The sequence below is a fragment of the Astatotilapia calliptera genome, chromosome 3 (assembly GCF_964374335.1).
Source record: "Astatotilapia calliptera chromosome 3, fAstCal68.1, whole genome shotgun sequence".
NCBI lineage: Eukaryota > Metazoa > Chordata > Actinopteri > Cichliformes > Cichlidae > Astatotilapia > Astatotilapia calliptera.
This window is the reverse complement of record NC_137424.1, coordinates 53,147,459-53,165,295: the sequence shown is the minus strand read 5'-3', so window position 1 is coordinate 53,165,295 and position 17,837 is coordinate 53,147,459. Positions and strand designations below refer to the sequence as shown.

The 17,837-nt window shown below is 37.4% G+C and overlaps 1 protein-coding gene and 1 long non-coding RNA gene across 2 annotated transcripts; both read right to left on the bottom strand.

The window, feature by feature from the left end:
* Positions 1 to 22: 22 nt before the first annotated feature.
* LOC113013828 (endonuclease domain-containing 1 protein-like) lies at positions 23 to 16,615 on the bottom strand. The gene is made up of 3 exons (XM_080295708.1): positions 16,607 to 16,615; positions 4,789 to 5,115; positions 23 to 415 (listed from the first exon to the last, which is right to left on the bottom strand). Exons 1-3 carry the CDS (start codon positions 16,613 to 16,615, stop codon positions 23 to 25), a joined length of 729 nt encoding a protein of 242 aa, XP_080151834.1.
* Positions 2,208 to 3,665, bottom strand: LOC145425477 (uncharacterized). The gene is made up of 2 exons (XR_013906175.1): positions 3,162 to 3,665; positions 2,208 to 2,473 (listed from the first exon to the last, which is right to left on the bottom strand). It is a non-coding gene; the product is annotated as an uncharacterized LOC145425477 (long non-coding RNA).
* Positions 16,616 to 17,837: the final 1,222 nt, after the last annotated feature.

The following is a 17,837-nucleotide window of genomic DNA, read 5'->3' as shown; positions in this document are numbered from 1 at the left end:
CGCGTCTGGGTTCTCTTACTCATCACTCCCGTAACATATTGATCCTGTTGTTGAGACTACTGTTGCTGGGCAGTGCTCCTATTATTATAAAGCCTTCTATTTTCTCATTGTTATTAATGCAGAATTTATTCAGAACACATTTGACACAGTTTTCCATTCTGTTCCATCTTCCTGTGTTGAATTTGTGTTGTTGTGGAACAATGTTAGTCAGAGTAAAAGTCGACATTTTTTCAATCTGATCAGATCCATAAGAGCTTGGAAATAAATGTCCTCTGTCAAAACTTTGGTTGTTTCTGTAGTCTTGGTCACGAGCCTGGTTGTTGCAGTTGATGTTCTCGTTCTTGTTTTTCTCCTTGTTTTCCCTTTTAGGCTTTTTTTGGCTTTTCATATTGCCATTGTGTCCTGATTGTTCAAGCTGTCAAAATCAAAAGGGTAGATTAGTGATGTATGCATTGTTGCTCCAAAGTAGAATAAATATATTCTGCAAATCCCTGTCACTTAATTATATCATCCTTGGGGTCAATTAGACCCCATTTAATGTTAATCATTCAAATAATAATACTTAACTGTTTTTTTTAGTTCACATGTCTTTTCCTATTTTGATGAGGACAAATGATAAAGCATAAATTTTTCATTATGATATTTTTTTCAATTAGTTGTACACATTTTGCATACATTGGTGGTTCTCTTGGGTCAATTTGACTCCAAGTTTTTTTTTAGTTATGTAAAGCACGTCTGTCTATGTGTGTTACCTATAATCCTTACCGTGTGTTCACACCGAACGCGATGGGCGCGTGAAAAAATGCCAAAACGCCCCTAACTTGACGCCTGCACATTCGCAACCTCTACGCGTGTCCAAGAAAAATCCCTCGCCTCCCAAAATATCGTATTTTAACGCGCGTGAACTGGAAATGTGTCAGCTGCCGTTAAACCCCGAAGAAGAAGAAGAAGAAGCAGCAGCTGTGTCCCAGAATTCATAGCGCGGCCCAGCGCAGTTTCCAACAATGGCGGCAGCTAGTTAGTTTTAATGTTACTCTTATTATTCTTTCTGGGTCACAAAATAAACGTTTAACATATTTTCAGGCGAGAATGTAGCTGTGTAAACCTCAAATATCTGCTCAGTTTATCAGGACACCACATATTTTCAAAAGCGCTCCGACGTTTTCGGAGATGTCTGTTACCCACTAGCTCGATAGCTAGCCGGGGGCTAGGTCACTAGCGCAGTGAGAACACCGGACACGGGCAAATCGTTTTCAAACTCACCGCCGTCTTTCGCTACTCAGGTTAAACATGATATATGAGTCACTTAGATAACTTAAAATGTTGTTGTTTGGCTTTTTTTTTAGTATTTTATTTCCTGAGTAAATCAGTCTGTCTGAGATTAAAGTTATAGTTTTTACACAGCTGAATAAACGTCAAGCAGACAGCTGATTATCAGAAGTGTGAGATGCTCCAGAATTTACTCCGGTGTCCTGTTATATTTTAGATAGCAAGGAGTTTATTAAACTTCACCGAAACAATCTGCAAATTTCATTAAAATTTAATAAACTATCATCTTGTCTTTATTTTTAGTTAGCACAGACCTGAAACACTTAAAGCTGTAAGCTAATGATAGTTATATAAGAGCAGATGCTGCTGGTGCAATAAGCTGTAGTTTTACGTCCAATGGATGATGATCTGATTAGTCGACTAATCGCAAAAATAATCGGTGACTAGTGACTATCAAAATAATCGTTTGTGGCAGCCCTACTGTCTAGTGGACGACTTCATGGCTGTGCCTTCACCTGGAGACTGGCGGTCCATCACAGAGGGATTCCAGGAGCGCTGGAACTTCCCTCTGTGCTGTGCAGCACATATATCATATAGGAGACACACACATTGATATACACTAAATATTTATTTCATTTCTTTTTTGTGGTGTCCAAATTTATGCACCTGCCTGATTTTGTTTAACACTTTTTGTAAATCCAGTAAACTTCTTTTCACTTCTCAAATATCACTGTGTGTGTCTCCTGTATGATATATTAAACTGACATTTTTTATTGTAACAACCAACGATTTATACAGGAAAATGATGTCTATTAACAAGGTTGCCCAAACTTTTGCATCCCACTGTATTAGTATATTTTGTCATTAGTATAATATGAAATAAATTCTATATGTGTCAAGTCGTGTGCCAACATTTGCTGTGTAGTAGAACTGAGACAGTCATTATAAAAATTTATTTGAAATAATATTAGAATTCTCAAACAGAAAAACATTAAACATAAATATATAAAATATAAGTATTTACAGAGAGACAGGAATAAAAACGACCAGCTGCTCTCCAGAGCAGGAACAAGGCTGAGGAGGAAATGCACAATTGGAGACTGGTGTGGACTCTTCAGGGACACCAGGATGGCCAGCTCCAGCGCCGATGGACCGTCCTGGGACCCGTCCCTCATCTGCCTCGGAGCCGTCCTCCCCTGTGGGCCTGTAAAACAGCACAAAACACAAAGAAATGAGAAGGCTGCTACTAGATTTTAATTTCAACATTGAAAAAAACAAAACAGGATATAATCAGGGGTTCTCAGAATAACTAGCCCCTGGCCACGCACTTTATACACTTTTTTCCACACACACACACACACACACGAACATTGGTCACAGTTCTCACAATTGATTCTCAAAGTGCAAACCTTTGTAGATTGCAAAACGTAAAAGTATTATTATGCCGCGTTTGTCTTCATCTGCCTGCCACTTTCGTGAGCCATTTTCCCTCGCGGTGCAGGTGTCTATTTCCGAATGAGGCTCATAGTTATGGGTGTTTTTGTGCTGTTTTTTCTATTGGACGTGATGGTTATCAAACCCAAACATGATAAATTTGACAAGCGCAGGAGACACGACACGGAGGAGATTTGTCAATCAGGCTGCAGAATGCAATGCTGTACGGTGCAGAAAAAAGGAAATCAAAAAAAAGAGGCAGTGACGGATGAACAGCGGGACCACTGTGTGCTGTTTATTAATAAACAATAAAATATATTCTTAAATGACAACATGCCTAAAAGCAGAACGGTATTTGTACGTCAGTGGGAAAATAGCGGTGGCTTGCTAGCTTTTGTGCGGCTTCCCCGGGTCAGTGAAAACTTTAGAGAAAACTTAAGAGAAATGAATGAACTTACCAGGTTGCCCGATCTCTTTACATATCTTCCTCCAAGCTCGGTCCTTTATATTCCTGTCTCGGTCCAGAAAGCAGCTGGTGTCGTACGGCTCCGGGTTGTTTGCTAAGGCATTGATTAGCCTTCCTTCCCTCTATTGAAGAATAAAGGGCTTTGGCTGGATCTGCCCCTTTGAACTAGGTAAAAGCCACGTCACCAGGCTCCTGATTGGTTGTCGCGGCGCGATTTTACGCTGGAGTTCAGATTTTTCCAACTCGAGCGGGGGACGCGAAACGCGTGTATGCACAAAATGCAACACATAAACTCACGCGCGTGGATTTTTTCGCGAGTCAAACGCCTGAAACGCCCTACACTCACGCGCGTTTCTGGCGTTTTCGCGTTTTCGCGACGCAAATCTGCTTCCGAATTTTCGCGGGAGCCGCAATCGCGGGTCAGCGCACCTTTCCATTGACTTTACATGTAAACCTGATGCTCCGCCTGCCTCTAGCGCGTTCGGTGTGAACACACCGTTACACCTGCAGTTGCAAAGTTTGTCCTTTGAAGTTGATACATGAAAGATGGGTGGGGAGTACATTCCCATGAGAACTTTGATACTTCTCGCAGTGTGGCTTGTGAATTGCTCAAATCCAAGTATTGTGTGTGTATGCGTGTGTGACTGAGTTAACATATCTTTGTGGGGACTAAAAATTGGAAATTTACTATGCTTGTGGGGACCAACAGCCCCACAAGTTTCAAGGCATTTTTCCATCTCAAAAAGGTTTAGGTTTAGGGCAAGGGTTAGGATTAGGTATTCAGTTTTGATAGTTAGCATTGGAGAAAGTCAATTAGATGCCCCCACAAAGATATTATGAAAACACGGTGTGTGTGTGTGTGTGTGTGTGTGTGTGTGTGTGTGTGTGTGTGTGTGTGTGTGTGTGTGTGTGTGTGTGTGTGTGTGTCGAATTAGAACTGATATTTCTTGTGCGGTGGTGGGCAGAAAGTTCCCACAAGGACATTGACAGTTCATGCAAAATACTTATAAAAGCTTCCATGACAGTCTTCGATCTAAATCATTACTCTTGGTGCTCTATGTACTTAGCAATCCGTATCTAAAAAAGAAATATCCTCTGGAAAATGCTTTACTGTCATTGAGGCTTTGGTACTACTCAGTAATTGAAATGTGAAAAAATTTGAATGCAAACCTTTCAAGATATATTTATTCTAAATGAAAAGTTTGGACTGATGGTGGTGCTAGACTTTCTTTATCGAGGTACTATTTATGTATTCAATGCATAATACTGGAGGCCAAGGGTAAGTAATATTACGGTTAGTAATATCTGAGGAGAATAATAGGGTTAAACACAACAGATCACTTTAAGTTGTGAGTTGGAGTCATTTCTATGCAGTTATATAGAAATATACTGAACAATGCCCTGCATAGTAAAACATGACTTTGTAATGGAAAACATTATAGTAATTATAAATCGGATAACTGAATGTAAAAATTCTTTAGTGCTGTAGGTGGCAATGTGAGCAGATGATTTGATGTCCACATGGCGGGATATTTAGATTCACTGTAATAAATAAATGTTATTACAAGTACATAGCAGAAAAATAGCATTATTTAGATGACTTTTTTGTAAAAAACAACCTGTGGTTCAATCTTCCAATCGGGCATAGGTCTCTTTCCTCCATCTCCTCTGTACTTGGCAGCAGAAAAAAGTGGAATCTTGTTCAAGGTGTCGTAGAGCGTCATAAATGTTCTTTTGTCATTCAAAGTCTGGCAAATTGGTTTGTATCTGTTCTGGTCCTGGATTTCCCCTTTCTCCAGAATTCCTGGGATGTTTGGTGGAGTTTGGTGAAGAAAAAAGTCAAGGCATTCTGCTATTGATGCCACCACTTCAGGTTCAGTGGGAACAATGTACAGGAGGACGACAGCAGCAAGGGGCAGGAGGTGCTGTACCTTCACTGATGGGCCCTATGCCAGGTAAAAGGAGAAAAAAGAAAAAGTAAAAAACAAATTGTAAAGTGTTTTACTAATAGACTGATATAGATAGATGCATATAGATATGGTGGATGTTCATATTTAATATTAACACATAATGAGATCAGTGTCTGTACAAGTAATCCCTGTTGAACACATTGGTGCTGTAACTCAGAGAAATAATTAACATTGTGAAGACATTTAAAAATAAAAAGTCCACTGACTGTTTTGGTATTGACATGATATTAGTTAAAAGTATTATAGAATATATAGTGCAACCTTTCGCATACATTTGTAATCTGTCCTTTCAAACTGGTGTGTTTCCCTCACAAATGAAAATAACAAAAGTTATTCCAATCCATAAAAACGGAGAGAGATGTCAGTTTACCAATTATAGGCCAATATCACTACTCCCACAGTTCTCAAAAATTTTAGAAAAGTTATTTGTTAATAGACTTGATAAATATATTGAGAAGCATAATCTCCTAACCAATATGGCTTTAGAGTGAAAAGGTCCACTTCGATGGCAGTGATGGAACTTGTTGAAGGGATATCTAATGCAATAGATAATAAGGAATGTACTTTTGGTGTTTTTATAGACTTAAAAAAGGCGTTTGATACAATTGATCATTCTATATTAATGAATAAACTAGAGAGATATGGCATAAGAGGGTTAGCATACAAGTGGATGAAAAGTTACCTGGATGAAAGATATCAATATGTCGAATTCAATAATGTAAAATCTAAGCAGTTGAAGGTAACTTGTGGTGTTCCTCAGGGCTCTGTGCTGGGCCCTAAATTATTTATATTATATATAAATGACATATGTAGCATTTCCAAACTGTTAAAATGTGTATTGTTTGCTGATGATACCACTCTGTACTGCTCAGGTAAAAACCTAGAACAGCTTCTGACTACAGCGGAAAAGGAGTTAAATATATTAAAAAACTGGTTTGATGTAAATAAGTTATCATTAAATATAAAGAAAACAAAATTGATTATTTTTGGCACTAGACAAATGAAAAATGTATCTAAAATAAGGGTTAATGGAATTGAAATTGAAAGAGTGTACGAAAATAAATTTCTTGGAGTGATAATTGATGATAAGCTGAGTTGGAAGTCTCATATAAACCATGTGAAAACAAAAATGTCAAAAACCATTGCTATTCTCTATAAAACAATGCATGTCCTGAACAAAAACTCATTATACACACTTTATTGTACTCTGTTGCTTCCATATATGACTTACTGTCTGGAGATATGGGGTAATGCATATAAAACGAACACTCTTCCTATTTTCAAGTTACAAAAAAGAGCTATAAGAATTATAAACCAATCAAACTATATAGAACCAACTAACATTTTGTTTATTAATCTGACTACCCTGAAATTTTATGATTTAGTTGAATATAAAATGGCACAGATAATGTATAAAGCACAAAATAACTTGCTTTGCCCCAGTACTCAGAAGCTGTTCAAAGTCAGAGAGAGTCAATATGACTTAAGGGGAACAGATTTCTTTAAAAAAACAAGATAAGGACAAATATAAAGCAGAGATGTGTTTCTGTTAGAGGAGTTAACCTGTGGAATAGTTATGACAGTGATTTAAAAAGGTGTAGTTCATTTTCCTTGTTTAAAAACATGTTCAAAAATAGAGTATTAGAAAAATACATAAATCAAGAATGAAAAGAGCAAAAGAAAAAAACCAAAAAACAAAAAAAAAACCCTCTTGATTCTTTTGCTTTGATGTAGTTACTTATCTAAGGTGGAAAGTTTTTTTTTTCTTGTTTGTTTGTTTGTTTGTTTGTTTGGTTTTTGCTTTGTTTTATTATTTGCTTCAAGCCCTGAGTACAGGAGCTGCGTGCAAAAAGATATTTTGTGAAAAGGGTTGGCGTAATAAGCAAATGCTTCAGCTTCAGCCAATACCTTTTGATTAGCCTTGTCTCATGCTTTCTTGCTTTGTGGTAGATCTTTGTTCTGTTTTCACTGAGATATTTGAATGCTAATCAATAAAAAATCAAAATCAAAAAATCAATACAGTGTGATGAGCCTGTGATTTACGAACAAAGTGACAGCCTCTCATAAGTAAAAAAGAGTCTGCAGCAAAGCCCAGTACAAGATACAATTTTGGGGAACTGTAAATTGTGCAGAGCTGATAGTAGAGTGTAAGAAGCAGAAAACTGAGCTGGGGACATGAAGCAGGAAGTCTGGAAGTTGTCCACCAGAAAATCATATTTATGCACCAGTTGCCCCTTTTCTGCATCAATTTATGGTAGAATTATCTTTATTTATCCAAAGAAAACGGTCAAAAACAACATAATCATTCAGTAAGGCCATTCTTTTTTGTTTGAATATAATTATTTAAAAATTCTACCCTTGACTGTCATCACTACAGAGTCATCACACATAAATACATTTCTAGTAATTTAAGTGACCTTCTGTCCTCTTTATTTGCATATTTCACACATGAGAGTCAGACTGTAAAGAGATGGCTGTTTTGATTTTGCCTGAAAATTGTGTATATGCAGAGTGCATGTAGCACCTATTCACATGAGTAGAAAAAGAAAAAAAGAAAATTAAAACGCTAAAACCAGTGGACTTCTTTGAACAGATTTCTGCATGTGTGCAAAACCTACACTTTGAAAACATGTCACATATACATGCAGTCTGGTATGAATTTTAGGACAATTAGGTTTAACACAAAAGATTCAGTGCTGGGTTTCAAACTGATCCATATTCACAGACAGTGAAAAAGATCGACTCAAAGATTGTTGCCTTTCCACTGAGACTGGGGGACTTGTCATAACATGCTTTATCCCTGAAATTTACACCACAACAACTGCATGAGTCATTTAAGTCTAGATCATAAAAATTATTTCTCTCCAAATAAACCAATTGAAAACCTCTTCTATTCTTTTATTTAACCAAATAAAAGCAATCTCTTTCTTATGCTAAAAAAAATCTATTACAAGCAGAAGTGTTGCTTCTATTGTATTCATATTTATTTTAGAATTTACTATAAAGTTTCATTTATTATAACATATTTTATAAATATCAGTTATAAAATGTTGTAAAACCCTTTTTTAAACAAGTTAAACAGCCATTGTAAATGTAAAACTGAAATGGAAAGCTGTGAAACTTGTAAACTTGCATCACTTAAATTACTATAACAAAATTCTTACCATCTCTTCTCTCTTGAAAACTGGATGAACTAGTGTCCATACAGAAGGAGTAATAGTCAGTGAGGAACAAGATGGTCTTCCAGGAATATAAACTTAACCTAAACAGGAAGTTTTGTAGCCAGTGTGTCAAAGTGGATTTGTGCACTACAATTTCTCAGAACCCAACTGCAGTTTTACAGGCAGCATTACTCACATCCAGTTAAACTGCAGCCTTTATTTGATATTGTTTTAAAATAAATTAGTTGTTAATGTGTTTTTTGCTGTAGGTTTGGATGTGGTACTAGGGTGGCCAGTGACAGAGCTGGAAGTGGCAAAAGTGGTAGAAGATGGACCAGATGTTCTAGTAAGAGGAAATAATGTAGCTTTGAAATGGTCAGATGTGGTTGAAGGTGGGCCAGATGCAGTGTTGGGGAGTAATGGAATACATGTACTGGCATAACGTATTTAAAATGCAAAATACGAGTAACTATATTCCGTTACAGTTACTGTTCAAAAAGATGGTATTTAGAATACAGTTACTTTGTTGAAATAAAGGGATTCCATGGCAGTCTTTTCCTGTTTCATATGTGGGCTATGCCCTCTCTATTTTTTGTAATTCCATACTGGTGCAAAACCAAACAAAACACGCATTAAGAGGCTCTAATGCCTGTCACTCAATCTCGTGGCCCATGTCACTTGCAGCCCACATAATTATGAGAAGAAATATTCTTTAAAATTATTATTCAAAATATTATTTAATATGAAGGCAATAGGCAGAGTGTTACAGGCATAGCCCTAAGGAATGTAGCCTCATGGGCAGTGTAGTCCAGTTGTAAGCAATTATTAAGACTGTACGCCGTGTTCGTGTTTTCCTCTGAAACAATAAGTTCCGTTGCAGCAGCCTTTCAACGCCTCTCTCTGTCTCTCGCTAGCAAAGTTGACCCAGACAACAAAGTAAAGCTAGTTTTTGGCTACGAGCCCGACACGGAGCCCGACACGGAGCCCGACGTATTAGCCAGAGGTCCCTTTACTACTGTTCGGAGCCGCGGACCTGTGTTATATACATGTGGAATAGTTTTCTATACGAGGTCGCTGCAAAAAGTGCAGCCTTACCTAATGTTAACCTACTGTTACATTTATATTAAGATTTAAAGATCTAGTGGTATTGGTATGGCGAGTAACCTTCAGTAATAGTAATAAATCACACAGCAATATTACATTTATGTAGTTGTAAAAAGCATGAGAACATATTAAATCATCCAAAGTATTCAGAATACATTACTCTCATTGAGTAACGTAACGGAATACATTACAAATACATTTTGGGGCATGTATTCTGTAATCTGTGGTTGTGAAAAGGCCCGGAGTGGTAGTTAAGGGGCCAGATGTGGTAGAAGGTGGGGAGATGTTGTAGTAAGAGGAGCAGATGTAGATGTGAAATGCCCAGATGAGGTGGAAGGGACAGATGCAGTAATGAAAGGCCCAGATGAAGTACTAAATGATGAAATTGTGCTAAAATTATGCTAAAAATCCATTACAAGCAGAAGTATTGCTTCTATTGCATTGATATTGTTTTAAAAATTTACTATAAAAATTTTATTTGTTATAAAGTATTTTATAAATATCGGTTATAAAATGTTGTAAACCCCCTTTTTAAACAAGTTAAACAGCCATTGTAGAAGTAAACATGAAAGGTGTGCAATTTATGATTTTTGTAAACTTGCATCACTTAAATTACTATTACAAAGTTCTTACCATCTCTTCTCTCTTGAAAACTCTCTTGATTTTTTTTCTTTGTCAGCTTACGTTAAGCTTTACAAAGTGCTTAATGATAGAGTTAAGGCATGCTATGTGTGTTAGAAGTCTTTTGTAATTGCAAAAACAAACATGAACATTGCTCTATTTTGTAATTTCTACAAATTTATCACCACTCAAATTCCAAATAAAAAAATAAAGACAAAAGAAATTCTTACTTACTTCCTCCGTCTCCTGAAAACCAGCTACATTGGTGTCCTCATAGGTCCATAGAATAGTACAAACAAGACAGTCAGTAAGGTACAAGACTGTTGTCTTCAAATATAAACTGATCCCAGTGAGGAGGTTTAATTTTTGCATCCAATAGACCATCAATCTTGACTTGCGCAACACATTTCTCAATAGCCAACTCAAAATGATACATGGTTTCACATGCATCATTTCCATTTTCCATTTCATTTGACCTCTTTTTACAATACAAAATTTATTTAATAAAATGCAATAATGTTATTTTATGAATGAAAGTATAATTTCATGATAACCATAACATATTGATAAGGTATCATTTAATGAAACTTCAGCTAAAAGTTGTTACTTAAAAAAATATTTTTTAATAAACATCAAACTATACAAAAGAAAGAGAAAGAGAGAGAGGGAGGGGACTGGAGTACAGTTAGCAAAGTAAAATTTATAGGCTCCTGATATGATGACCTTCATGCCTAGTGAAAATGTATATAATGCAGCTCAAGGTTGTAGTATATTAATTATGGGCTTAAGCTGCAGACTTCAGGATGCACTTAAACTTTGACTGTGGGATCTGAAGGATCGAGATGATCCTTAAGCATTCAGTGTTTATGAGCAGCATTTAAAACGTGAAGAAACTATGGATAGAAATTTAAAAATGAAACCTCAGTAGTTCTAACTGTGAATACAGTAAATATTTTAATGAAGTTAGCAAATTCTCTGTTAGATGTGATCTTTTGAAACTTATGTATTAAACACTTGTCTAAAATTGATGTGTCTGTTGGATCCACTGCATTTTGGAGTCTTTAAATCAATTCAACCATAAGCTTTTATGTAAAAATACTTCATTTGCTTTATCTGACTTCCAATCACCACAGACAATGTATATGGTTAATATATATTGTAGGAACAACATCCGAGATCTCTTTCCATAAAATTATGTATATTTATACTATATAGTATATATATGCACTCTGTGTTTTTCTGTCCATATTGGACACATACATTGCAGCTCTTTGTGTTGCTACTGGTTCTAGAACAGAATTTAAATCAGGGAACATCTCATGCTGAAGGTTAGAGTCTTTACTTGAGTCTGCCCCAGAACAGTTGCTGTGTGTCATTCTTCTTCACTCTCTCCTTACCATCCTGTCTGTACTACAGTATCCAATGAAGGCAAAATAGTTCTAAAAACATCCTATCATTTTTCAGATCATCTTTCTTCTGAAATCAGAGGTTCTCTGGCAGATTTTTTTTTTTTTGTTTCGCTATCTTGACTGATAAGGAGCCACACAAAGAAAGCTACTGATTGTTGCACCCCACCCTCAGTTTGCAGCTGGGAGTGTGACAAAGTGTAGAGCAGTTTCTGTAAGACGAAGGGTGAAATGTGCAGGAATGTGGGAGCAAAGAGATGAAGGCATTTGAAGTGAAACAATATTGCGTGAGAAAAGTAGCAGCAGGAGTCATTGAAAATGTATTGATTTAATTTTTCAAAGAAATTTGAGGTTTAAATAGTGATGAATTGTACAATTTTTCTTCTAATTAACATTTTAAACAGGTTCAGCAGACCTGAGGACTACACAAGGGTTAATGTCTGAATTTCTGAAAAGCAGATTTCAAAGAAACCTCTTATTCCTCTTTCACACTGAGAGTTTTAAAGTTACAGTTGCATTCTAACAGGAATGGGTGTGGATAGAGATGAGTGAGAATGAGTTTGGCTCAGTGAGATGAGTAGCCACCTTGAGACCAGGAAGGCCAGGTTTGAAACCTGCTCACAGCAAAACAACAAAAACAACAAAAACAACAAAAAAAAAAGTGGTGTATTTACTTGAATTATTCAAACCTCACATTTATGATATGATTAAAATGGGTATAATAAATAAGGAAAAATAAAGTTTCCTTTTATACATGACAGTCATATAGTCTGGTTTAGAGACTGTGTGCCAGACTGTTCTGCTTTTATCTCATTTGTTTCTGAGAAGTAAGGTTGTTCCCCTCAAATATAAGCTGACCCCCAAGGAGGAAGTTTTATTTTTGTGGATAACAGTGTGTCGAAATAGATTTCCTCGATGCATTTTCTGCAGTTTTAAATGCTTTGTTCCCCAAATTAAAGGCTGACTGCTGCTTTTATTTTGAAACCTCCTGTAATAAAAAGTATTTAGGTAATAATGAAACAAAGTGTAACATCTCAAGGAGTCCTTGAGATAGTGAAACTAAAACATGAATTTCTGAAAAGGAGCTTTCATAGAAATTGTCACGGCCCGAGGCCAGTAGGAAAACGGACTCCAAGGCAGACAACACTGAGGCGCAGGGACTGAGGGTGACAAAGCTTTATTTACAGTGATGCAATTAATGTAAACAGCAAATGACAGTGAGAGGTGCTCAAAGTGCTTACCATAACTCAGAATTGCTCAACATAAACAAGGAATAACTCAAAAACACTCACAAGAAACCGAGGACTAGCGGCAACCTAAACAAGCTTCACACGCTAGAAACTCCACTCTGGGACATGAATTTAAATATAACGTTAACTTAGAGGCACACTATGTTTCAATACTCCGCTTGGAGACAAACAGTTTTAACTCAGAAATTCACAATTTCTGATTTACTTTGAAACTCATGGCTGACTTGGCATTTCTATGAAACAAAACTAGAAGGTGCACTAGAAGGGTCTGTGGGGCCAGGGCCGTGCAGAGAGGTTTAAAGGGGCGGGTGCTCAAAGTTAAAAAGGGGCACATTGAACCAGGCTGAATAACAACAACACACATTCATCAAGAATCTAATATGGGCAACAAGGCAAAGCAAACATCGCCGATGTTTTACCTGATGGGTACATGGTAAATGGCCTGCATTTGTACAGCGCTTTTCTAGTCCCTAAGGACCCCAAAGCACTTTACACATTCAGTCATCCACCCATTCACACACTTGTGATGGCAAGCTACATTGTAGCCACAGCCACCCTGGGGCGCACTGACAGAGGTGAGACACTGGCGCCACCGGGCCCTCTGACCACCACCAGTAGGCAAACACGGGGTTAGTATCTTGCCCAAGGATATTTGGCATGCAGCCAGGAGGCAGCCTGGGATCGAACCACCGACCTTCTGATTAGTGGCTGACCTGCTCTGCCACCTGAGCTACAGCCACAGTACAATGTTGCTGTTGAGGGGTTTCTGCTGCTCCTGCTGCTGATAGTGCTGGAGGGCAGGGCTGTGTTGATCTGAGACTGTAGACATTAAAAAGTCCATAGGAGAGATGGTAGCTGATTAAACAAGTATCATGAGATAATAACAAAATGCAAAGATTGGTGACAGCGCTTGGAACCATAAGGCAATAAAAAACTGTGAGAAATAAATTAGGCTCTGCCTGTGAATCACTCTTTGCTTCTCTTCTTCCTTCCATCCCATCATTTCATATATATCTCTCCACTTGCTGTCTATGTGAGAACAAGGCACAACTTGCTATTGCAATAAACTATAATTTAATTATCCACACCTAACAACTCTTGCACTTAATCTAAATGATGACAGAAAAATGTTATAGCCCTGCCTTTAGTAGCCTCACACAGCTCCTACTGTTTCCTCCTCATGTCCTTACCAGCCATGTCTGGACAATGTTATATCATGAGTAATATTTTTTTTAAAAATCCATCTAAATAAAACACACACATGCACGCACACACAGTGACATTTTAGACCTTCTTCAGAATACTGTATATACTATGGGCATCATGGTGCTGATCCAGAATCCTTACATTATTATTTATTACTAGAGCTACAATAATAAAGCAAAGAGGAGGGGGAAGTAATAAATATGAAATAATGTATTTATGATGATTCCATTTGTTTCACTATCCACTCTGTGCAGGGCAAAGCTTATTACATTTTTAAACTGTAGAGATACAATAATTTTACTGTTGTAAAATCCAAATTTTGTCTTATTTAAAATATAAATCTAATATAATCTGCTTCTTAATGTATGTTTTTTAAAATACAGCGTGTGTTTTTTAAAATATTATTATAATGCATAATTATGTGGACATGTATATTAGATCGTTTTTTAGTGAAATATAATCCCTCCAGAAAGGCAGGAAAAGCCCGGAAACTTACTTTAAAACTAAATATGTTCCCTAAAACGGTGACAGAGCTACAGACCCATGACAGCCTTACACAGGTAGCCAGCAGCTATGACCAGTCTGTGTCTCTGAGTTAACTTGTGTTTCTCTTAAAGCTCCGGACCGCTAAAAATGCGCGTGCTCTTTGTGAGCTCGTTCCCGGCTCGTAACCAGCGCGTTCTGCCGTCAAGGGCGATCATTGGTTAATAGTGATCATGTGACTGATGCAAGCCAGCTCCTTTTATTTAGCAAAACTGTGATTAGTTAAATATTATTGTTGATGGGGCACAGACAAGACTCCGCACAAACACACACATTAAAAAAATAATAATAATAATTTTTTTTTTTTAAAAAGTTGCCTCAACAAAAGGGCACTTTGGGCACCCATCAGGAAAGGGTGTAGCTGTCCATACCTCAACGTTACAAAAGCACAACTACTGTCGACACCCCAACCACACCTCACCTCACAGTAAATGATCATTTCCATTTTAAGCATTTCCAAATAATCATTTTCCATACTGCCACTATAAATATACACAGTATACTGCCATCATTACAATATACATGTTTTACACACTCCTTTTGTTGTTGACATTTACAGGCTGTGTGCAAAAGGCCACACTCTTCAAATTCATGCCAACTAATATTTTTACGTCCAGTAGGTGTCCTACTAGAGCAAATGAAGCTTCAAGAAGCTTTGCGCTGGGTAGTGATGTGAGGTTCTGCATCGAGGCTTCGAAGCTTGTGTCGAGTAATTGAGGGGGCGTTTCCGCGATGCGCGTATCGAGGCTTGCTTCATTTATGGGAGGAGCTGAAAATGATGACGTTTGGAGGTTTATGAGACTGAGGAGAGAAAGTCAGGAGAGAATGGAGCCAGCTAAGAAGAGGAGGATGTCCTCCCCTGTGTGGGAGCATTTTGATCTTATTCCTCCCAACAAGGTATGTAAATTTCTACAGAAGATGTATTTTCATAATACTGATGGTGCAATACAATTTATGTTGAGCTGTCTTGACTTTTGTACAAGGTGAAGTGTTTGCTATGTGCCAGGGAGCTGGGATATAACAACAACACCTCATCCATGCTTAGGCACTACAGAGCTTTGCATGAGAATAAGGGGAACACCGATTGTGGAGCAAGACCAGGTGAGCCATCAAATGCCATGATAATATAGCACGCAGTAATGTTACTAAATGATATAATAATAATAATAATAATAATAATAATGGAATGGATTTATATAGCACTTTTCTAGGCACCCAAAGCGCTTTACAATGCCACTATTCATTCACTCTCACATTCACACACTGGTGGAATATAGCAATATTATACAACTGTAATAAGTTACGCGTGTGATATTTATATTTGTGCTTTGTCTTTATTGTCTTTCCTCAGGAGAACAATCTCAAATAGATGAAGACCTGGTTAGCATGGTGATTGAGAACTCCCAGCCATTTAGCATTGTGGAGGACAAAGAATTTAAAAGATTTGTTAAATCATTAAATCCTAGCTATGTTCTCCCCACTAAAAAGGTCATAAAAGCAGTGAGAATTTAGTTTTTACAGAATAAAATGTGAACAGGCAGGACTGAGGCTCAAAGCCTCAGTGTGTAGCTGTCCATACCTCAACGTTACAAAAGCACAACTACTGTCCACACCCCAACCACACCTCACCTCACAGTAAATGATCATTTCCAAATGATCATTTCCAAATAATCATTTTCCATACTGCCAGTATAAATATACACAGTATACTGCCATCACTACAATATACATGTTTTACACACTCCTTTTGTTGTTGACATTTACAGGCTGTGTGCAAAAGGCCACACTCTTCAAATTCATGCCAACTAATATTTTTACATCCAGTAGGTGTCCTACTAGAGCAAATGAAGCTTCAAGAAGCTTTGCGCTGGGATGAACCAATTGGATGAAAAGCTTCAGTGCTTCATGAAGCTTCATCTGCCCATCACTATCCAGAGGTCCTCTGAGAGTGGAGAAAGCACAAACGTCAGAAAACACATGAAACTACTATGAACTGACAAAACTGTGGAAACCCTGACTGACAAAGGTTTGCAGATGATCTGGCAAGGTGTGAGTCTGAGCGCTGGTCTTAAGAAGCCGGCAATTCCAATTACGCTCAGGTGTAGCCTGTCAGCATGATGTGGTGGCTCCGCCCAGGGGTGGAAATGCCGGCCCTGTAGGAAGTTCCAGCACTCACCCGGACCATGGCAGAAATCTCTTTTTCTTCTTTTATACAGTCAGTTTTTAAGGTCAGAGTTCTTCAAAAAGGCAACACGTTTGGTACTGTGATGTGGTTTGTGTAATGTTCAGAGAGACTCTGATAAGAAAACATCTGCCTGAAATATTTAAAGTATCCAGAAGAAGAACTGATAAATAAAGCTGGCTCAGTTTACCCTTTGGCAGAGGTGGGACCAAGTCATTGTTTTGCAAGTCTCAAGTAAGTCTCAAGTCTTTATCCTCAAGTCTCAAGTCAAGTCTCAAGTAATGTCAGGCAAGTCAGAGTCGAGTCTCAAGTCACTGGTGTAAAAGTCCAAGTAAAGTCACAAGTCTGAAATTTTGAATTTCAAGTCCTTTCGAGTCTTTAAAAAAAACAAACGAAAAAAGAATGTTGCAGTTATGCTAAATGTAAATATTAGACCATGTAATTTTTAAATCTGTGTTTTTCTCAACACATGACAAAATAGTGAACTTAGAAAATATACACAAATTGTGAAATTGCACCTCTTTAAAATGCAGCTCAATTAAACCTAGCTCCAAGAATAATTTTCACCGACAGTTCTGAGATAAGCTGCATGTTATTCTTGGATGCGGTTGTAGGACCGGCTTTAAAATCGCATGACAAAAATATTATACATAAATAAATGATATTTTTTTTAAAATATCATTTAAAAAAAACTGCATCACCAACGTAGCCTGGAAAACATTTGCTAGTTTAGATGAAGTCAGCTATCTCATCGTAGCATATTTATATGCATATTTATAATCATACGGTTCTTGGAGTGAGTGCATACACTCATGAAGTTTAGTAACTTCAGGTCACTGCAACAAGCCCAGGTACAGTTTACCGACGGATGGGTGCAGGACCTTGAAATGCACCGTGTAGAAAGTAAAGACCATCGTACGTATCATAAGTTTACCAGTCTCACAAATCGTCGTCATAAATACACATTCCTTAACCGTTTATTAATAGGACCTTTGAGCTCAACGGTAATTAATTAGTAGTGGAAATAATTTCTGGTACCCATCACAGAAATGTAGCAGTGACAACAATACTGTATGCTGTAATCGTACTGGGCAATTAGTGATACAAAAAACCTGTTTTATCCTGTGAATAAAAGTATATGTTTTTGTCAATGTACCATGGTAATAACAGAAGCGAAACGCAATATTGTGTCAGGACAATTCACTATTTATGCACAATAAACAAA